At 39.5% G+C, this 21,500-nt stretch overlaps 4 protein-coding genes across 5 annotated transcripts; 2 read left to right on the forward strand and 2 right to left on the reverse strand.

The window, feature by feature from the left end:
* Positions 16–4,475, reverse strand: LOC109949446 (phospholipase D delta-like). The gene is made up of 10 exons (XM_020564990.1): positions 2,876–4,475; positions 2,650–2,766; positions 2,326–2,520; positions 1,935–2,216; positions 1,752–1,820; positions 1,412–1,559; positions 1,172–1,320; positions 910–1,086; positions 610–810; positions 16–492 (listed from the first exon to the last, which is right to left on the reverse strand). The coding sequence occupies exons 1-10, from the start codon at positions 3,770–3,772 to the stop codon at positions 199–201; spliced, it is 2,529 nt and encodes an 842-aa protein (XP_020420579.1). The 5' UTR covers positions 3,773–4,475; the 3' UTR covers positions 16–198.
* On the reverse strand, positions 5,360–11,355 carry LOC18789838. Of its 2 annotated transcripts, XM_020564995.1 has the most exons (14): positions 10,714–11,178; positions 9,092–9,203; positions 8,549–8,661; positions 8,059–8,181; positions 7,762–7,967; positions 7,579–7,654; positions 7,275–7,361; positions 7,091–7,171; positions 6,878–6,910; positions 6,652–6,705; positions 6,531–6,572; positions 6,231–6,309; positions 6,083–6,153; positions 5,360–5,822 (listed from the first exon to the last, which is right to left on the reverse strand). In XM_020564995.1, the coding sequence occupies exons 1-14, from the start codon at positions 10,882–10,884 to the stop codon at positions 5,730–5,732; spliced, it is 1,341 nt and encodes a 446-aa protein (XP_020420584.1). In that variant the 5' UTR covers positions 10,885–11,178; the 3' UTR covers positions 5,360–5,729. The 2 variants fall into 2 exon arrangements, with proteins under 2 accessions (XP_020420584.1, XP_020420586.1); XM_020564997.1 differs by lacking the exons at positions 5,360–5,822; positions 6,231–6,309 and having other exon boundaries at positions 6,145–6,230; positions 10,714–11,355.
* On the forward strand, positions 14,802–16,264 carry LOC18788663 (24-methylenesterol C-methyltransferase 2). Its single transcript, XM_020567618.1, has one exon. It carries the CDS (start codon positions 14,921–14,923, stop codon positions 16,001–16,003), a length of 1,083 nt encoding a protein of 360 aa, XP_020423207.1. The 5' UTR covers positions 14,802–14,920; the 3' UTR covers positions 16,004–16,264.
* LOC18789737 (thioredoxin-like protein CDSP32, chloroplastic) lies at positions 18,446–19,646 on the forward strand. Its single transcript, XM_007226410.2, has one exon. It carries the CDS (start codon positions 18,618–18,620, stop codon positions 19,518–19,520), a length of 903 nt encoding a protein of 300 aa, XP_007226472.1. The 5' UTR covers positions 18,446–18,617; the 3' UTR covers positions 19,521–19,646.

The raw sequence follows: 21,500 nt of genomic DNA on the forward strand, positions 1-21,500 counted from the left end.
TAGCTAACATACGAATACGATTAGGTGTATAAACCCAAAAAAAAGTAAAAATTGTACTCCCCCCCACCCCTGTTGTTAAATTAGAAGCAGAACCTCCTTGTGTTTTATAAACAAGTGAGAGAATTGTCATGTGGAAATTATAAACAAGCGAGAAAATTGGAGGACCCGGCCAGCCAGCCTGCCTAATTGGTAAGGTTATTAAGTAGTGAGTGCATCAGGAAGAGTGGTACGGGCTCCAAGGATCTTACCGCCAACATCAGGGAAACTCTCTCGTCCAGGCAAAGCACCTACCTTCCCATTGACATCTACCTCAACTGGGTATTTAATGAGATGCCCTTGTAATGCTGCAAACTCATCTCCCACAAACTTCGTCCAATTCTCTTCCGCAATCGAGTTCACTCGCTTCACACACTCCAAACTTCCAGCCTCCTTGAAGCAACTATCCACCATCCCCAAGTGTTCTGCCCACAGTGACATTCTATACCCATATACCTGACCATCAAAACATATCAACAACAAATTAACACCCTCCATTAACTCCCAAAAGTGTTCTGCCCACAATGTACATTACATTGTGCAATGTACTACAATAAATTAAGAATGCAATACCTGGCCACGGGGATGCCGCTTCTTCTTGCCCCACGTGTGATGCGGTTGATATGCACCCATGGCTATCTCGGTGTCCCTAGAACCAGCCATGGATCGTTGGTTTATATTCGCAGACCCTATGATCACGTACTCATCATCTACAACCATTCCCTTAGCATGCACATAAATCATAAACCGTTGAAACTTTTGGGAGGGCGAAACCTGAAAACGCATTCCACAGGTTTGTATGCTATCATATACATATATTCATGGCTTGAGTGACAGAAAATAAAAGTTTAATATGTAGCTCTGTATAATTACCGTGTGATATTCTCCATTTCCAGAAGTTTTGTTAACTGCACAGGACAGTGTGTCCGGTATCTTCTCCCGATTACCAAGACAGTAGAAATTTAAATAGTCGTGTGGATGAACATTCTCAAGGTTCATGGATTTCAGCTCTTTTGCTATGATTTCATACATCATTTGCATTGTTTGTCCCTGAAAAAAATCAAACAAGCCAATGATAAAGTGATAAGATGATCCAGTATATAAATGACAAAGGCTTTTCTTGCGATTTAATTACCTGCCAAAAGAGAATTTCTTGCACAGAAGCAGAAGAGGGCACACCCTCTGGCCACATGGGTATGACGATATACACTGCAAATCTCTCATTGGCTTTTATCTTACTTGCAATCTTTAGTGCCAACTCCATTGGAATTAAATTGTCAGCACCTGATCATCGAAAACTTATATATGTTAATGACATAGAGCTGGAGGAAGTCCATATATGTGTTTTCAGTACTGGAAAATCATATAGAACAACCTGCTTCTTTGTAAGTAGGCCATCCATATGATGATCCGAGGAAATACTGATTCTCAATATATATGAAGTGTTGGGCAGATCTGATTGCCTCGATGTATGCTGTTTGGATGCTCTTGTCTATTACCAAATTTTTGGCACAAACAAGATTCTGCATTAGAACAGAATGCCAAACAATCGACTGATTAGATTACCAAATTTTCAGTTTAAAATTATTTAAAAAATAAACAAAAGAATATGTTCTGAAGTAAACACATGCCAGTAGACAGTGTGAAGTCAGTTTATAATTAATTAAAAGCACTGAGTCTGTGTGTGTGTTGCTTTGTTGGAAAGAATAGTCAACCTGAGCCTCTGCTTCATAAACATCCTTAGGAAATCCTTTCAGAGATCCAGAATCTATGGATCGAAAGACCTGTCAATTCCATACACATAAAATAATTAAACAGCTGCTAATTAGGACCAATTAGCAATAATAGAAAATTGAAGACCAAAGCATGTGCGCGCAGGAAATGCAAGATAGTAATACCTGAACATGCCAGTTTTGAGGGTCATCTTCATGTGAAACCCGTAAGGCGGGATTGTCGTTGGAAGTTGAGGGGGAGGGACTAAGTATCCATGAGATCCGCTCCAACTTTATCAAAGCGTCGTCGTGCCAACGAGATACTTTTTTTAAGCGTTGGCCTAACTCCGACCACTTTGTGGCTCTTCTCCAACGCTGCTCAAAATTAGTAAGCACATCGTACGCAGCTGGACCTTCAATCTTGCAATGTAAGTCATGCCACGGTTGTCTTGGACCCCTTGTTCCTCCCTACACATATCATGATGGTGGCATTTCCACAAACAGTTAGGGGGCACTTGAGCAGAAAGAAAAGAAAAATAAACACAATACAACAAGTAGAAATAAATATACTGCTCACAGAAAATGTGGGATTATGATAATCATCCTGGAAAACAGTGTCGAGGTCGCGAAAAAGTCGATGCTCGGGAGTATCATAGCGGCCATCACAAAGGTCCAGACCTCCTATGAATGCAGTAATCTTTCGATTATTTCCAGATGCTTGTGTATCCACAATCACACATTTCTGGTGATGGGTAAACAGAGTTCCAACAACCTATAGAGAACGTGTTTGACCAAACTTAATCAGCAAATGCAGCTAAAGACGTTTAGCTGAATCCACCTAACTTGATTCAGCAGGTGGTCAAATAAATAAATAGCAAAAAAGGGAGTTAATAAAGCATGCCTGTTGCTTGAAAATGCTAAGCTTACTGCTGGCATATCGAGGTGACAGCACGCATGAAACCGAAGAGTGCTTAAAAAACTTGCGTGTTTCTTCGTCATGAGTTTGCATCACTCCATTCTGCATCCCATTAATCAAAACCAATCTTGATCATTTCTGGTAACTTGAATTAAAATGCTCCTGTCATGGATTGATCAAGAAAATTAAAAACAATGAAACGTGGTGGTACCGTGTTGATGAAGAATTTGTTGTGAGAAGTCTTATCATCCCAAACCAGCAACAAAACTCGCAGGCCTTCTTCGGACTTGTACTTGAGCAGCTCCCCCAAATTCAAATTCCCGCCGCTCGGCAAAGGCTTCGTGGGCTCTCTCACCAGCTTCACCTTATGAAAAATGGACCAACCCACGATATACACCAAGTGATGTGCCTCCAATATCGCATGGCATATATCCTCCCAACACTTGCCGTGCTCAAACACAACCCCGTCGTCCAATTCTATCTCCCCTAGCATTGAATCCGGCACGTGTGCGTCCTGATACAGCGTCACGTGCCCTCCTTGCCTCACCGGAAAATAACAATTTCGGATCCCGTCATTTGAAATGCCTTGCTGATACGTCGGATTGTCCTCGCATTTCGTGAACCTCATCTCCAGCTTAACGGCGGCGTCTGGTTTCGGCGGCTTGCCCAATGGCCCGATGATCGGGAACCAACCGCTGATGGTTTCGCCGGAGAGGATTCGCTGCGCCGAAACCGTTGCGATGCCGATTAAATCAGCGCCGAACATGTCGTTGTCCTTGACGTAGAAGTCGACTTGGGAGACCGGGTGGGCGAGGGGGATCGTGAAGTGCTCTTTCCAGACGGGGTTCTGGGAGTTGGAAATGACCCGCGTGCGAGCGACGGTGGCTCCGGCTAGGCAGACGGTGACGTAAGGGTCGCTGGTGATGATATTGTGGTGAGAGTGGTGCGGCGTGCCACTCGAAAAAGGCTTTCGGCAAGCCGAGAAGAAGCGGCGGAGACGCTCGGAGACCATATCCATGTTGGGCAAACAACGCGCTTCTAGAATTTTCAAATCGAGGTCGCCGTGAAGGTAGACCAGCAAGGGCTGTGATTGATCTTCTTCCGCCATTGATTAATTAAAAAATTTATTCAGATGTATGGAGGGTGAGGGAGGAGTGAGCAATGCGAGAGTGGGCGTTGGCTGTCGCGGGAGGAACCAGGGCGACTGACGTTGCTTCAGAGCGTATAGGATGTATCTCCTTAGCTTGGCTCTCGAGGTCCTCCGACGAAGCCAACGGCTTAAACCGGAGGCGGTAAAGAAAGAGCAGCAAAAATGGGGGGAAGAGGTTACGACCTTTGTGCGGGGAAAAACGTTAGTTGTGGATTGTCAGGCTGTATAAGTAAATTGTGTGTGGGACACGTGGAGGCCGAAATAGGCGAGGATTGCCACCAAGTGCAGCTTCAAATTTAACCATTGGTGGGATTTATTGGGTTGGCGCCTTGGTGGCCAGGATATTTTTAAAAATAAATAAATTTCTCGTTATGGTTGTAGGTTGGTGGGTCTTCGTCAACCTCCAAATTTGTAATCAATCCTTTTTAAGATCAAAGTGCCTTTTAAAAAGAGAAAGATGAGTTATTAGAGTTGGACATCCCTTACCTTTTTCCATTTGAAGTCAATATTCAGGAATAATTTCATAGGGGAAGGGAAGGAAATGGTTTAAACTTTGGACATCATAGCACCTTTTCAATTTAAGACTCGTTGTATTTTAGTCCTTTTGGGGCAGTTTTAATGAACAACAAAGAGCAATATTACTTTCCCTTTTGATTTAGAATAAAGGGATGTCACTTTTGTCCTTTTTGTGAATTAATTTAGCTCCATGATCTAAGAAAATTCTGTTTGGGAAAGGGCTTCAATTCTACTTCCACATTTTGTATTTGTAATTTCTTCTTAGGACCATGCCACAAACAATTGTCCGCCACGTGATGGAATTGGTAACGTTGTCAAGGAGTTTACAATATCGGGCATGATTTGCTGTCACTCAGAACACGGTAGATGAGTTGTCTAACCCAAATTTAATATGCTGCTTGCTTGATGAGGTTTGGTTGACTTGTTTGTTAATACGCCGAGTTTTGAGAGGAGAGATGTTATTGGAGTTCCTTGGTCCCACAAACTACATGTTTCCCACAAAGTCTCCAGTCGGCTAAAAGAGGCATCCAACCAAACAGAAAAGGTCAATTTTTGTACCTCATAATGTTTACGAACGAGGGGAAACGAGTTTGCGCATCATCATCCCAGTCTTTGCTTTGTGTTTGGCTTAAATCCAGTCATTCTTACGCTCAAATCCTTCAGTTCAGACTCACCGTGAATTTCCATTCACTTCGCTGGAACTAAAATCAAACAGTACCACATTTGATATTTCAAGGTACCAGAATTCTCCAGTTGCTTAAAGAGGAGAAAAAGAAAACACACCCAATTAATAGAAAGGAAAAGAAGGAAAAACAAAACATACATGTGGGCCCATACCTTTTCACCATGTTCTTCTCAAGCGACAAGCCCATTCCCGCAACTCTCGTTCACACTCGCTTTTTTGACCTCTAAACGATTTTTTGTTTTGTGTGGCTCCCAATTTAAAAGCCCAACAAAACCAAAAAAATAAAAAATGGGTGTTGGAACCTCTAATTCCATGGCATATATTTGAGACGATATACCAAAAAAAAGAAAGAAAAGAAAGCCTGAAACTTCCAAATCTGTGGCAAAGAAGCTTCACTTGATCAAGCTTTTTTCCATCGATTCAATTCAATTAAATACAGACCAAAAAGAGGAGCAAAAATATACTGACTTGGTTCACTTTGCTCTAGCATTCTACTACAAATGACAAAAAGTTTCATGATTGGGGTTTTAGTATCATGTTTTGTTTAGCGATGAAAGGTGACTTTGATTGAAACAAAACCAAGCTCAACAATGTCACCTTCCAAAACATGAACCAAAAGATGAGCGTTGAACTTTTCAGCAGTTGTTGGCGTGCCAGGGTCAGCCTGGGGCCACGCAAGGGACAATTTTTCTTCGAGCTTTCACATTGTGGAATTCAGGGTTCCATGTGAGTGCAATGGCTGCTGACCCGTTGACTTGAGACGGGAGGGACAGCCCTTATCATCACGCTTTGAATAAAGGCTATCATCTACACACATACAAGACCCTTTTAAATCAAGTCAACAAGAAGAGAAAAAACTACAAAGCTGAAATAAAAGACGCCCGAATTTCAGTAATCTCAAAGAATTAATCTAGGCCAGAAATTTCATTTTTTACCTACTCTAATATGCAAAATCACTTCTATGTTATCAAGACCGGCAGATAGCTTGCAAGCGAGCACCCTCATAAAAGTGAACAACAGTTATAACAACTAGTTCTAGACTATTATATCATTGTATAAGTTCTTACCGCAGCAAATCCTACGCAAATGAGACTGAAACCTGGGAAATTAAAAGGCGCCTTTTCGGACAGGAACAAAGCTGGAAGCACAACTTGACTTTATCAGTTTGAATTAACTTTTTAGCCCAGCAAAACTTTAAGCGGCGTTTCAAATCACCTGTTAGAGGAGAGAAAGCAATGGGAGATATAACATTTGCAAAAGAACATATGCCTGAAATGCACCCTTGAGCCTTCCCCTGAAAATAATGTATAAAAGGGTCAGGCATCCCTCAAAAGAATTGGAGCCAAAAGGCAGGGTAAGGGAACTTGAGCAGTTCTTAACTTCCCTGATTGGGGCGTACATATGTGAAAACATAATGTATACTTGGGCGTGTAAAGATAGACTTTATTATACAAACAAACAAACTATCAATATGAAGCCTATCAATTAAATAGGTGTCGGTCTCAAGAAAACTACCTGCTCAGACGGACCAACTTGTTTAGACACAATGCTTCGCATCTGTAAAGTTTGAACTGAATTACTTTAAAGACAAAATTTGAGATCGTTTAACTTTCAAAGCAGAAATGATGAAACTTACACATGGTGTTGCGAACACATAAAAGATGGAGAACATGGCAGCAGCATATGGGACCTATAACCTTTCAAAGTGTTAGCCATACTGAGACACAATGTCTGTTAGCTTAAACAAATACCAGAAATTATCTGAGAAATTGATAAAGTCCTACTAGCTATATACTACATATGAATGTAATTTGTCTAAAATAAAGAGACTTGTGATTGCCATTAAAGTTGTAAAGAAGTACCCAGAAGGACCACGCAACGCCATAAAGAAACATCTGCATTCAATAATATGCAAATTATTAGATACAACCTTAATATAAATGCTATATTCTTAGTTTTACTTTTGGTGAGTGCAATGCAAGTATTGACAAATCTACAGTTGTCTGACAAGGAAGATCATATTATTGTAACATGTTGGGAGCTATAAAAAAAAAAAAAGACAGCTAGGTGCTTACATGTGCACAGCTAAAAAAGAGTCCTATCGAAAGTAGCTTCTCCTCTCCTAAAGCAGGAGCCAGCAAGGGCATGAGAAGCAGCTGCATGAAGTTCTGTTTTCAGTGCTAAGGAAAATGAAACCGAAACTATGAAAGAAGGTAGTATGCAAAGGAAATCATAAAGGCGGCCAAACCAGCGGAGTACCTGAGAAATAGTGCCTGCAACCCCAGAAATGACCATCAGGTCAGCAAACTGATCCTTGTTGAAGTGAAACCGAGCCTTTAAGTAGTACTGCACAACAAGCAATGAATTTCAATCACTGCATCTTCTTATGTGCAACAGAGTTCATCACTATATGATTCTATTCTAACCATCCAAAAACATGAGAGAAAATAATATAAGTTAACCTGTTTCTTAATCTTTATCTGTGAACTTAATCAGAGTTTATGTTCAAATTTTAAACACCATAATCTAAATTTTTTTGCCGGGAGCTCCTAGAGAGACGTACCATCATTGAAGCATGAAGGCCAACATCCGCTAGGTTGCTGAAAAACGCAACAATTGCAGCTTGCGAAAATGTTGCGCTGAAAATTAATTTGGGAGTACGCAATTACTGGAATTGCAAAATTCGCAGGCAAGGGAATATTTGATGATACTGCGGAGGGCAGCCCTTAGCAGGAAATGAACTGACCTAGTTTTCAACAAGGAGATTAAATCATGTAATGAAGGCAATGTTTTGGCTGGCTGCAATATTTGAGCCCTTGAACTTTCATCTGAGTCTGCAATTTTTGGTTTTTCATCTGAGAGTAATGGAGCAGAAAGTTTCTTGTCTATGTTGGAATCCGGCAGGAAAATCCTCAAGTACATAGCTGATACCACCGCCACCGACGTCGCAACCTAATAACAACACAATCAAACCATGATTAGTTTCCTCCAGACATGATAGAGTAGAGGAGAGAGAGAGAAAGGGGGTGGAGCTTCAGTTGACCTGAAAAGTGGAGGAAGTGGAGAGGAAACGAGTAAAGAGGGTTCCGCAGACGAATGCAGAGGAACCAATCCCTGAGAGCACTCCGAACGTGGAGGCTCGTCGCTCTTCTGCCACATTATCTGCCTGATCATCATTTCAATTCATACATTTCACACATCCATCCACCAAATTCGAATCAAACATATTTTGTGTATGTTTTTCTTTTAGAAACGAGAAGGAGAGCTACTGAACACTGAACTGATGAGGAACGAACGAAAGAGGGAAATGGAGAAGGCCGTTATTATATCAAATTCATTACCAATTAAAACAGACTGGGCCTAATTACTTCGTTAGGCCCAACTAATCTTAAAGTAATGGGCCTACTTGTTTTAAGCAACTGACTTATGGGTCAGCCCCCAAATAAGAATAGAGAATGGAGTGGAGGAGGTTCATGGAATTTTTATAACCAAATGATGAGAGAGTTGAGAGACTAGAGATAAAAGAGTTTTACCACATAGGCAAGGGCGAGGCAATGGACGCTGCCTTCACAAATCATGGCAGTGAGGGTCTTGGCCACGAAATAGATGTAGAAAAAAGTCCTGTTCCGGCTGTAACCCAATATCCCTGTAACGATCTTCTCAATCATCCTCTTAATTCAATTTTAATGTACATAATTACATTATTCGCTGCCGAAATAAAATATATAATTTAACTTTTAATAAAAATAATAATTCAAAGAAGAGTTTGAATACAAAACGAAAAGAAAAAGAAAACGTCAAAGTTGTGGTTGAATACATTCAATCCAAAGCTTTCGTTCACACAATCTATTAATAAAAGTGACAGGTGAACAAGATAATCAAAATAATTGGTTACAAACAGTAGTGTTATTAAAGATCACTAAATCCTCTATCATGACTTTATCTTTGTACTAATTGGTTTGACTTGTATATATCTCAATCAGTATTATATCTTTGCTGCAAGCAAACCCTTCAGCTATCTTTAAGTTCAATTATCCATGTTCATTTTAGATTAAAGAATTATACGATATGAGTACCTAAAGGGATAATTGTTAGGATCATTGGCACTGTAAGCAAAGCCTTTCTCCCACACTTGTCTGAGAGATTCCCTACCAAAGGCATCATCACGAGTGTTCCCAGCCCTACGATCTGCATAAATAAATATTCACACATTAATTGTTTTCAATTTCAAACAAAATAAATAAACCAGGGGTGTCCAATTATGTAGGTCACAGAGTCTGGAATTAGGTGGAGTATGCAGGCATGTGGTCATGAAGATGACATTTTTCCCAGTTAATTTGCATGCTTGTGAATTCTAATGGACCCAAAAACAGGGGAGGTGGGTGGGGATGAGATATCACATGAAAAACAGTGTGCTTATATACAAAATCAATTCATTAGAAGGAAACGACAATCAGAGGATTTGTTGGAATGGAAAGATTTGATGGCGTGAGCAAGGCGATCAAAATGTGATAGTTAGTTAGTAGTAGTCAAGGTCCCTTGCAAGTTTGTCCATAAACTGTAAAAGTGCCAAAATGCACTTGTCGTGAACCCAAGGGAAACTTCCCAGGAACAGAGGAGCAGCAATGAATCAATTATTTGGATTTAGGATGATGATAATTAAGGTGGGTCAGGACCCAGCTGCTTGGAATATGTGAATTGCAGAAATATTAGTGTGTGTGTGTGACAGCATGAGCATCCTTTGGATTGACAATGAAAGTAGAAATACAGGTCTAATCAGATTTAGACTGATCTCTGCTCAGCCTTGTGTTGCTTAAAAGTTGATTCTCTCAGCATCATCCTATCTACCTCTACGTAACCAAATCAAGCTCAGCTCATACATGAGATTGAGTTACTACTTAGTGGGGCCCCGTTTTTGAAATCTTTAGATGCTTTGCTTGCCCACCTGTAGATTACTAGGAATTGCTGTTTCACAGGTGACTCTCAAACTCTGTCTGGGAAGAGAGAATAAACAACAGTGTGCTCTGCATCTTAGTGAGATGACCAAATAACCTAATTCAAGTTTTCAGAAAAGTAAAGCGTGTAACTGTGGGCCCTCACTTTTGAAAATTTGTCCATATATTCTTTAAATGGAACGACCAATACTGAAACTGAAAGATGAACGAGACCCCAACCAAAGGGAAGTTTCCTGGTTTACTCTCTACGTGATTGAACATTTGGTCTGTAACTTCATTTCTATTTGAATTTGCGGTTTAAAACTTATACATACACAGGGAGGGAGGGAGGGAGGGAGGGAGGGACGCCGGCTTAACAGACGACAGAGCATGAAGAAAATCCTGCTCTGCACTGCAGACTGCATTGCATTGCAGCATTGCAGGGGCAGGTGCAGCCTTTAAGTTTTAACGGCCTACATGCGGACGTCGTCATCTATGATTCATTGATTAAATGGAATCATCTAATACGTACGGAAAACCATTTATAATTAATTCAGCTCCGAAAAAAAGTTTTAAATAAAATCCTCGAATACGTACTCTATATAATACCCGCATGTGTTGGATGATAATATGTTCAATGAGCTAGGAAATCAAAAGAGAACATCTTGGACCTGAAAAGCTAGCTAGCTAAGCGGATATGAATTTGGCTGCTGAGAAAATAAACAAGTTGGGTTATGAACAATTGGAAATGCGTACATACGTACCGCTTGTTGAAATCCAGTGAGGTAGATAGCGATGGAGCACTCATCTCTTCCAGGACAAAGCGCAGACATAGTAACGTCGGTAATGGCCGGGATCACCATAAAAGTGGCGAAGTTGTGCAGAAAGATTGCCATGAAGAGGTGGCCTAACCCTCCACCTGAAAGATTTTCCATTTCCTCCAATCCAATGTGTGTGTGAAAATGAAGCTGAAGATGATCACTTGAGTCTTACAAAATTTCTGTATTTTCTAGTTGAGTGTTGAACTGCTATAACTAAAAGCTAAACCCAAATATAACTATAAGAAAAGAAGCACAAGAGTGGGTCAAGGAAACGCCACTATCCCAACTTAACTGAAACTGGGTGTAGGAGAAAAAAGACTAGTTGGACAGCAAAGGACCTTGATTTAAAAGAAATACGTGCACTGTCTGTCGTACACTTTGTCCTCAAATTTTTGCTATATAGCGGGTGGCGGTCACAATTTGAGGCATACCTTTATGTTCAAAATGTCGTGCCAAAAGTTAATTGCCAAAAAGCAACAAAGTGCGAAGGTGAAGCAAAAGGATGCGTAGCTTCTAAGTTGATGCAAAGGAAGGACAAGGTTTAAACTCCTCCTCCTCCTCCTCCTTCCTTGACGCTATTAATATTACGTATAGGTCCCAATTCCAAGCGTGTAGAATGCTGTTACGCTTTGACGCGTGCATGTCTCATCCTGCGCTTTCTACTTGCTACAGTATCTATCTATTTTGTTTTCATTTCTGAAATTCATTTCATTGGTTAGCTTGGGATTCGATATAACTTTTATTTCATCTTCTTTGTATTGTATCTCTCTGTATGTTTTGTGCTGCATGTGCATCCGTCCCTCCCTGGAGTATGCAGCCCACTGAGGATGAGGGGTGAGGGGCCCAATGAATGGAAAAACGTTGTATCGAATCAAAGATGACAAGGTGAATTTTGACACCTCCAGGATCTCTTTTGGGCTGTGTCATATCTCTTCTTGGGCGCTTACTTGAGCTATTTTTAACCTTCACGGGCTTGATTCTATGGGATGGCCCTTCTACGAAGCTTCAGGTTGGGGTCGAATCCAAAGCGTGTGATCCATTATCATTTTTAAGACTTGTTTTAAATAAAAAAAATGTAATTTGCTTTTCTTTAATCATGGAAAGAAAGGTTGTGTTGTGCCACTGGAAATAAGAAAATATGATTATTATTCACCATTTAGGCTTGATAGCTTGTGTAATTTACGCAAATCAGCGCGACAATTATGATTAAATAATGAAAAAGAATAATGCAACCGTGGTTAAACTCAAAGTTAAACAAAATGAAGGAAAACTGGAAAGAGAGCAGAGCAACACCAGAAGGGAATATTCTACAAAGAAAAAGAAAACACAGATAGATATTTACAGATCCAAAAGCAACTTTTGGACTTTTTTTTCCGGAATCAGAAAATATTATAAGAAAAAATCTGCAAAGTCCGTGGTGTCACTGTTGATAAAGAAGCTTCCACGTGATTGGCTCGCTACCATCTGGTCCACCATCTATGTACTTCTATAACAAACAACACACAAAATTCAAGATCAGAGATTATAGACCATCCTCCATCTGGCGATTCTGGACCTATCTCTATTTTCTATGGCGCGCCTTCTTTATTTTTATTTTTTTGGTAACAAAGTATCGCAAGAGACGTGCAACTTGCAAAATTTAATATCATCACTGAGTCACTCATTGCCCTAAAGTTTACAAGTCATCACGTGGAGTTGCGATCTGGTCGTGTCATATTGTATTGTATTTTCAATCTTTTCATTTTAGATTTTTATTGTTGACTCGTTCTCTTTATCTGAACAATCTGAACAAGGCCAGAGATATGTGACAACGCTTGCAAACCACATTCATCCCAGAACAAATATATAAATAATAAATAAAAGAATAAGGGTTTCTTTGTTTCTGCTGGTGGTGTTTACAAAGAGATCCTCTTTGACATCGAGGACGAAACCATGAATTCTTCAATTAGTAGGTTAGTTAAAATTATTAACTTAAAATTTAAGGATTAATTTTTATTTGGGTACTTATTGTTTCTATAGTTTCTTTAGAAACAAAAGTATACATTGAAATAAAATTGTAAAAGGTTGAGAGTTAAAATCATGTGTTTATTAAGAGATTATGTTTCTTAATTAAGCAAACAAATTAAATATAACATGATTATAGGCCTACAAAATTAAGTGTACAATGAATTACAAGGCTACATTTGAATGGACTACTAAATTTTTATGGGATAACTAACATTAAAATACATGTAATATATTTTAATTTAATAAAAAAGGCTACTTGGGCTAGAGTCCATGGTAACCCTCTACCAAGTTCCACTAGTGTTTGCCATTAGTCATTCGTTTTCTTCTGTTTATATGAGATTTGTTTGCTGAATAAATTAGTACCCTTAAAAAATAACAAAGGGATTATTTTGATTTCGTATAAATAAAGGACAGTATTGTTAAAAGGTGGAAAAAAAAACTCTCATGCAATGGGAATAGCACACAACACAATTAGAAATTTTATTATTCCGGTCAATAACTCAATTATAAATTTTAGGCCAACGTATTAAGGCATTAAACCAATTAGAATTTATTATTTTTCAAAGAAAAAGAAAAAAGAATGGGAAAATATGCTCTAAGCTCTTTGATCTTCAACCTCAAGTCAGGATTAGATCTAGGAGCAGCCATCCCATTTCCATTTTGGTTTTTTCAGCTCTCCACTACATCAGCACACAAGAATCTCGGATACTTATTACGCTATCATGCTTTTCATATAAATAATTACATAAATATTATAAAAGTATATAAAATATAAACATGTCAAGCTGCAGCTGCACAACACGAGAAAATAAAATATACACAAAGCATCATATTCTTGGATGCAATGAATGAAATATATCTAAGCATGAGCCATGACAATAGCGCTTAAATAATTATGTGACAGATAGTTTATGCATATATAATCCCCTTCTATTAAGGAATTTTTTAAATAATTTTAGTTGAGGATATCCTCTAGGGTATTTTACGATTTTTTTTTTCAACAATTCAAACTATTTATATTTTAGGTCTTCATTCATAGATCATCCTTGCAAAAAATTAGATAAATCAAAAACCGTTTTCGATATTCAATTGTGTCATATAAAATTAATAAACACATTGCTTCAAGAAAGTAATAAAATGTCAATAATTCAATTGAGTGGTCAAATAATATCGGATTCAAGTAATTTTAGGTAGAGATGATTTTTGAATAAATATCTACAAAATAAATGGTTTAAATTAATGAAATACAATACAGATTTAGCCCTACTAAAATGTCTCTTAAATAAACTTATTTGGAGAATTCATCAACTGAATTTCCTTGTATATTATTTGTATATATATGGGTTGAGAAAGAGCATTTGATAACTATTGCGTTCAGGTGCTCACTGATGCTCACCAATTCATAAATGTAAGCATTTGTTATTGTCAGTAAGCAAAGCTCAGGGTCTTCTGTTTAGGAAATTCATTATGATTTGTGACTTATGAGGAGACTCTTCTTACTTGCGGATTCCTTTTTATTTCTCACTAATAATTTCCTTAAATCCATCTTGTTTATAATGAGGACTAGGTTTTTTCTTCTTTTGAGTGATGTTGATGACTCTATTAAGTATTAGTTACCAATAAAAGACGTTCATTGTTGACGTTATTGTTAGCATTTGATAACGTTATTCCTCCACTAACTTCACTTACATCAACGTTATTTCTAATACTAAGAAATAACTGAAACAAATCAAGTTAGATATTTAAAAAAGAAAATAAATCCCCCCACGAAAAACCTCAATAAAAATTACCCTAATTAGTAATTACCCATATCAACCCCTAGATGTTCGTTCAATTTACGGTGGGAAATACCTGGGTAGAGCCGTAATAAACACAAAGTTGAAGTGTATCTGGCTCGCACGCCTTTTGGACTCTTCCGAATCCACGTGTTAAAATATAGATAGCTGGATCCACGCAGGAAGCTACGCGCGTGCAATTAGATTATGTTGGATGTAATAAAAAAACTTAAATACCCAATTAGTGGCTTTGCCAAACAGGAATTTAGTAGGGGAGACCAAACACTTCTCCCTTTCTTCCACTAGTCCCTCTCCCTCTCCCTTCCTTCACTCTTCTCTTTCTCTGTGTGTTTCTCTTCCAAACTCCAATGGACTCTCTCACTCTCTTCTGTACTGGGGCCCTCCTAGCCGGTGGGCTCTACTGGTTCGTTTGCATTCTCGGCCCAGCCGAGCAAAAGGGCAAGCGCGCCGTAGATCTCTCCGGCGGCTCCATCTCCGCCGAGAAAGTCCAAGACAACTACGACAAGTACTGGTCTTTCTTCCGCCGCCCCAAAGAGATCGAAACCGCCGAGAAGGTTCCCGACTTTGTCGACACCTTCTACAATTTAGTCACCGACATCTACGAGTGGGGATGGGGCCAGTCCTTCCACTTCTCCCCTTCCCTCCCTGGAAAGTCCCACCGTGACGCCACGCGCCTCCACGAGGAGATGGCCGTCGATCTCATCGACGTCAAACCCGGAGATCGAATTCTGGACGTCGGATGCGGTGTTGGTGGTCCCATGCGAGCCATCGCAGCTCACTCTCGTGCCAATGTGGTCGGGATCACGATCAACGAGTACCAGGTGAAACGCGCGCGTCTGCACAACAAGAAGGCCGGCCTCGACTCTCTGTGCGAGGTGGTGTGTGGGAATTTCCTGGAGATGCCGTTCCCCGAGAACAGCTTCGACGGCGCGTACTCGATCGAGGCGACGTGCCACGCGCCGAAGCTGGAGGAGGTGTACGCCGAGATCTTTAGGGTTTTGAAGCCGGGATCTCTGTACGTGTCGTACGAGTGGGTGACGACAGACAAGTACATGGGGGACGACGCGGAACACGTGGAGGTCATTCAGGGGATTGAGAGAGGGGACGCCTTGCCTGGCCTAAGGAGCTACGTGGACATTGCGGAGACGGCGAGGAAGGTCGGATTTGAGGTGGTGAAGGAGCGAGATCTGGCTAAGCCGCCGGCGGAGCCTTGGTGGACCCGGTTGAAGATGGGCAGGATCGCCTACTGGCGCAACCACATTCTGGTGACTGTGCTGGCGGCCATCGGAGTTGCTCCCAAGGGCACGGTGGATGTGCACGAGATGCTGTTCAAAACCGCTGACTATTTGACCCGGGGCGGCGAGTCCGGAATCTTCACTCCGATGCACATGATCCTCTGCCGGAAGCCGGAAACACCAAAATCTTCTTAGTTTCCTTGTACCCTGTGACGGTATCGCTGGTCCACTCCCCTTCCCATTTTACCTTAGCCCCATTTTGTTGTTTTTTTTCTTCTTCTTGTTACTCTGTTTTAATTATCCTTCTAATCTAGGTTTTGTTTTCCTTCTATTTTTATTTTCTTTTGTTTACTTAACCTGCTAATTTATTATTCTCTTGTATTTTTAATTTGGAATGATTTAAGTTTCGTGGTTGGATTGGCATCTTAAATTTGCATCTTGGTAGGGTTTGGTTTCTATCTTTATTTTGTAATTTTTGGTAATTTGAATTCGCCCACATTTTATTAGAATATCAGGAAGTTTGCAAAATTTGTAATAAAACAAATTTGAGGAGAAGAGGTCCACCGTGAATGAAGGGGAGTGAGTTAAAGAAATAGTTAGGGTCCACTGCAGTGCAGGAAGGAAGGGGTGGAAAGTGACAACAGGGGAAACCAAGGAAAGGATCCATTGTCAAGGTGTATTGTGGGACCCAGTGCGGGGTTACACGATGGAGCACATGGGCTAGTGAGGAGAGAAGACATAACATAACATAACATAAAAGCATGAGGCGGAGGATGCTAAGCTAAGCTAAGCTGGGTGACTTGTGTTGGGTTAGGTGGCAAGCACTGGAGGAAGGAAAGTCTGGAGACTGAGCTGAGCAGTGAGAGTAGAGAGTCAGAATCCCGCCAAATCTGTGTTGGCTTTTTGTTTGTTTGTGTGTCATCTTATGCATAATGTTTGGTATTTTACTACGCCTAGCCTGCAAACATGCCGACATACGGGTCCACATCCGGGTTTGGATCTCTCACCCACTCCTTTTAGTCGATGATTTGCCAGATCCATCCACCACCAACCCACTCTTTTTTTATTTGTAAATTCTCTTTATAATTTCCGCCACCCTGTATTTATTTGCACTTATGAATGACTTGTTCTTTTTGTAAGTTATATATAAATTAATGAAACGAATGACTTGTTCTTCCTTCTTGGCTTCATCTCATAAATATTATTAATATGAAATAAATTATACATATTAATGCCTACACATGTTCTCATTCATTAAATTGGCACTTGGATTGCTATGAATGGTTTTTCCTTCTTGGCTTCATGACTTTTTTAATTGTGGAGATTCACGAGTGTCGTGAAACTTGAAAACTTATGAATACTAATGGTTACCAATAAGGATGACAATTTTCCTCACTAATGGGTCAAGTATGAAGAATAGAAATTGGGTATGAGGATGAGTTTGGGGAAATTTTCGTTTATGGTGTTCGATGCGAGGGGGTGGTATTCTAATCCCCAACTCAAATCCATCATATTTAGAATATATTAATTATTTTCAATATAAATATATTGCTAAGTCCCTCCTCATGACTCTCACCAAATTTTATAATATTCCTCATATCATATTGTATATTGAATTAAATAATACATAAAAAAAATGTGTCTAGAACAAAACTTTTGTATTATATGTTTAGTTTCTAACTTATATTTTTTCATTCATAAATTAATTTTTAATCGGTATTTTTGTAATCCAGCGGGGCGGGGAGGGAATTTGTTCCCCAATAGAGTTAATTATGTCAATGGTGTAAATATGAAATTACTGGTTCTTCTAGAATTGACATGAAATTTACAAAACTGATTAAAGTGAAAAGCACGAAACTCAACTGCAAGTTAATAGACTATTGCCCTAATGAACCTATTTAAGAAATGTCACTGAATATATGCACTTGATATTTTCCCAGGGCCCAATTCCATTCTGAATCTGGAATAGACATTGCTGAAGGCGATTGAAATAGTCTCCAGGCCTTTATGGACACGGAGAAAAAAACAGTATGTATCCGTGTTATCACTAAGCCTGTGGCCAGAAATATGCAAGCTGAGATATATTTTCACCATGCCTCCGCATTTCAGAGTTTTTTCGTGTTCGTCATTCTCCCAAATCATATGGAGTAGAAGATATTTTGTTTGTGGACATGAAGATTTCTTTTCTTGTTTCTTGACTTGTCAAAACTCTCGTGCTAGTTGCGTGTGTGTAGCTACTTTGTTGGAGGAGAAAAATATCAGGTGATTCTATCCAAATGGCTCAAAACTTATGGCAGGCCTATATATATATATCTATTGTTGATTATTTAAGGATTCAAGCAGTTTATGACCTAGAAAATCATTCTGGATCCATAAATGAGGCATCATAATTCATAATTTCCATACGAGTTTTTACCCACTAAATTAATCGCAGTGTTTTATTTTCAAATTTGGGCAACAACTTTTTGGTAGCACCAAACCCATATCAAGTATAAAAGTAGAAGCCCAAACTTTGTGGATCAACTTTGCATTTTTAGGCATGCACACTTGTTAATTTGAAAACAACAAAAGATATTTTGGGCTTTACCGTACTATATGATTAGAAAGATGAAAATGCTCTCCACACCCAGACCCCAATGGATAATATGAAGTTATGAACCACAAGCAAACGAGTGGATGTGAAGGAAGTTTTGGCACCTCGAGATTTTAAGATAATTTCAGGGCACTCTCTCCCCGTCAGTTTCTGTAGAGTCATTCATAGCTAGCTTAGAATAAGCAAGTCTTTCGTTTCCCTCTTAGATAAGTTTCAATGGCGACACTCCCAAGTTTCTTAGCCAAACCCCCTTCATCTCTATCTTCAATCCAAAAAACCAGTGGTCTGTACCGGCACTGTTCCTTTTTAAGCTTGGTCAACCAACAAAAACCTCTGTCGACAAACCTAGAAGCCAACCAAAGCCACTTCAATAGCTTTATTACCAAGGCTACAGCCGCCCCTGGCACTAAGAAAGTGGAAAGCGATGAAAGAGTGCAGCGAGTGCACAGCATACAGGAATTCGACGAAGCCCTTGAAACAGCCAAAAACAAGCTCGTGGTCGTCGAATTTGCCGCCAGCCACAGCGCCCAGAGCAGAGACATGTACCCTTTTATGGTGGACCTCAGCCGTACGTGCAATGACGTGGAGTTCCTGCTGGTAATGGGGGACGAATCAGAAAAGACCAGAGAGCTCTTCAGAAGAGAGAAAATTGAAAAAGTCCCCCATTTCAGCTTCTACAAAAGCATGGAGAAAATCCACGAAGAGGAAGGAATAGACGGAGATCGGCTTAGGGGAGATGTGCTGTATTACGGGGACAACCACTCTGCTGTGGTTCAACTGCATCAGAGGGAGGACGTGGAGAAGTTGATTGCAGAGCATAAGGTGGACCACAAGCTGATTGTGCTTGATGTGGGGCTCAAGCACTGTGGGCCCTGTGTGAAGGTGTATCCGACGGTGGTGAAGCTGTCGAGGAAGATGTCAGACACGGTGGTGTTCGCGAGAATGAACGGTGATGAGAATGATAGCTGCCTGCAGTTCCTCAAGGACATGGAGGTGGTGGAGGTGCCTACTTTCTTGTTCATTAGAGATGGTGAGATTTGCGGGAGGTATGTGGGCTCTGGTAAAGGGGAGCTTATTGGTGAGATTCTGAGATACCAAGGAGTCCGTGTGACTTATTAGTTCCCTTCCCTTCTCAACAAATTCAAAATTAATTTTACTACTACTTGTTTCTGTGACTTATTAGTCACCTTAAGTATACATGAAGTTGAATAAAAAATTTACTTACTTAGAATTAATGTTTCCCCTGCTACTCTGTTTCTCTGTTTCTTTTTTTGAGTTTTGTTTTTCTCTTCTGTGGAAATTTTTGTATGGTTTGGGTTTTTAGATAAGAAGCTGCTGCTATTGGCCCTCTCTCTGAAAGCAAAAGTCGTCGTACATTCGTTGCTTTGCTTGAATGCCAACAACATAATTGTGTTAGTAGTAGTAGTATTGCGCAAGGTACAGAAAAGCTGAACTTAATTTAGGCCGAAAGACCCATTTCCAAGATCCACCCGATTGTGTCAGTGGGCGTCACATGTTGGCTAAGTCTTTTACAAAATTGGGTGCAGTCAAAGTTTGTCAGCTGTAGATTATTGTTCTTTCTTGTTGACAAAAATAATGCATCATCCGGTTAGTGTTACTATTGATCACAGTTTTCAAACATGTCGGGTATAAAATTATTTGAAAATTGAAATTTAAAAAATCAAACAAATAAATGTTTAATGTAAGCATGGGCGCGCGGATGGGTATAGAACGGTGGAGAGTTTTTTTGTTAACTGCATCAAATTTTTCGGTACACCAATTTTTCTTATGGGTTATGCTAGGGAGACCAACTTTAGATACCAACTTGTGTACCAACTCTCTAATAGAGGTGGAACCCACCAATACAATGGGTCTCACACTCTATTAGAGAGTTGGTACACAAGTTGGTATCTAAAGTTGGCCTCCCTAGCATTTTCCTTTTTTCTTATGTTAACCAACCATTCAATTAGTTAACAATAATTTCGAATAGGATTAGTTTGATAGGCCGGTGCTACATTTAACCCAAAAAAAAATAGAATAAAAATATTTATTACTAATACTAGTTGAAAAACACCAACTCAAGCCCAAGAAAAAAATATTCATTCAATAGAACAATATGGTAAAACAATATTCATTCAAGCTTGTAGAACAGAAGTACAATATGGTAGTAAAATTCAACTAGACCATGTTTTGTCTAGCCCGCGTAAACAAGTAGGGTCTGTTTGTGTTTCTAGTATCCTACATGCTATTTTCTATTTTTGGCGTGGTACTCCATCTTTATAATTATCTGTTGATATTTTATGGTGTAATGTTAGGTGTATTTATATTTAAATAATAATTTATTTTTATTGTTTGGTTCAATATGGATTTTTGCGGTCTGAGATATCGTTGCCTATTAACCAAACTACACTTTTCGGATCGGATTGGTGCGAAAGAATTTATATAAAAAAATTAATAATTTAATCAGACCAAACCAAATCGTAAATACAGTACAATCACTATACGAATTTTTTAGTAGAGATGCCCACCCCCAATTTAATGCATTCTTCTAGCCCTCATCACCTTGATATAGATATCCGTATTCCACATGGTTGGGCCCGAGGCCCTAACTGTAATTAGCATTTGCGGGACAATAACTCGATAGATGTTATAAACTTATATTGTGTGCTCCTCCGCTGCGGGACAAAAGGGGCTGGTTTGCTTCATATGATAAAAAAAAGTGTGAATCTTTTGCACTAAATCATAAGTTTATAGGTTCCAAAATCATCCCATCAAAAGCTTCATCTATTTGTTTATGTAGTGGCTGGCAATGGCCGTCTCAAAGCGTTTATTGGCACTGATCGAAATGCTGCAACTAAGGTCCCGTTTGTGATTTTTTTTTTTTTTTTTGGGTCAAAAATCTGCTTCACTTTAAAGTTAAGCAGTTTAAAGTGTTTGGTAAAAATAAAATTTCTCGATTATTTTAAAAGTAGTTGCCTTTTGACAGCAAATTTTAAAAGCAGACTCTGAGTTACTTTTCAAAGCTGCTTTCAAAAAAAACTGAGATAAATTTTTAATGAATTTTTTTAATTCCCAAAATATCATCATTCATTTTTAAAA

The sequence above is a fragment of the Prunus persica genome, chromosome G1, assembly GCF_000346465.2.
Source record: "Prunus persica cultivar Lovell chromosome G1, Prunus_persica_NCBIv2, whole genome shotgun sequence".
Lineage (NCBI taxonomy): Eukaryota > Viridiplantae > Streptophyta > Magnoliopsida > Rosales > Rosaceae > Prunus > Prunus persica.

Bases quoted from the DNA above. Each gene is read 5' to 3' on its own strand.
- LOC109949446 (XM_020564990.1), bottom strand. From the start codon at position 3,772: ATGGCGGAAGAAGATCAATCACAGCCCTTGCTGGTCTACCTTCACGGC. The intron at 2,217-2,325 runs GTGAGCAGTATA...TGATATGTGTAG, and splicing joins ATCATAATCCCACATTTTCT to GGAGGAACAAGGGGTCCAAG. The intron at 1,821-1,934 runs GTATTACTATCT...TGGAATTGACAG, and splicing joins CTCAAAACTGGCATGTTCAG to GTCTTTCGATCCATAGATTC.
- LOC18789838 (XM_020564995.1), bottom strand. From the start codon at position 10,884: ATGGAAAATCTTTCAGGTGGAGGGTTAGGCCACCTCTTCATGGCAATC. The intron at 8,662-9,091 runs GTACTCATATCG...AGATCGTTACAG, and splicing joins CCTAACAATTATCCCTTTAG to GGATATTGGGTTACAGCCGG. The intron at 6,154-6,230 runs GTGATTTGAAAC...TTGTGCTTCCAG, and splicing joins TGCTTTCTCTCCTCTAACAG to CTTTGTTCCTGTCCGAAAAG.
- LOC18788663 (XM_020567618.1), top strand. From the start codon at position 14,921: ATGGACTCTCTCACTCTCTTCTGTACTGGGGCCCTCCTAGCCGGTGGG.
- LOC18789737 (XM_007226410.2), top strand. From the start codon at position 18,618: ATGGCGACACTCCCAAGTTTCTTAGCCAAACCCCCTTCATCTCTATCT.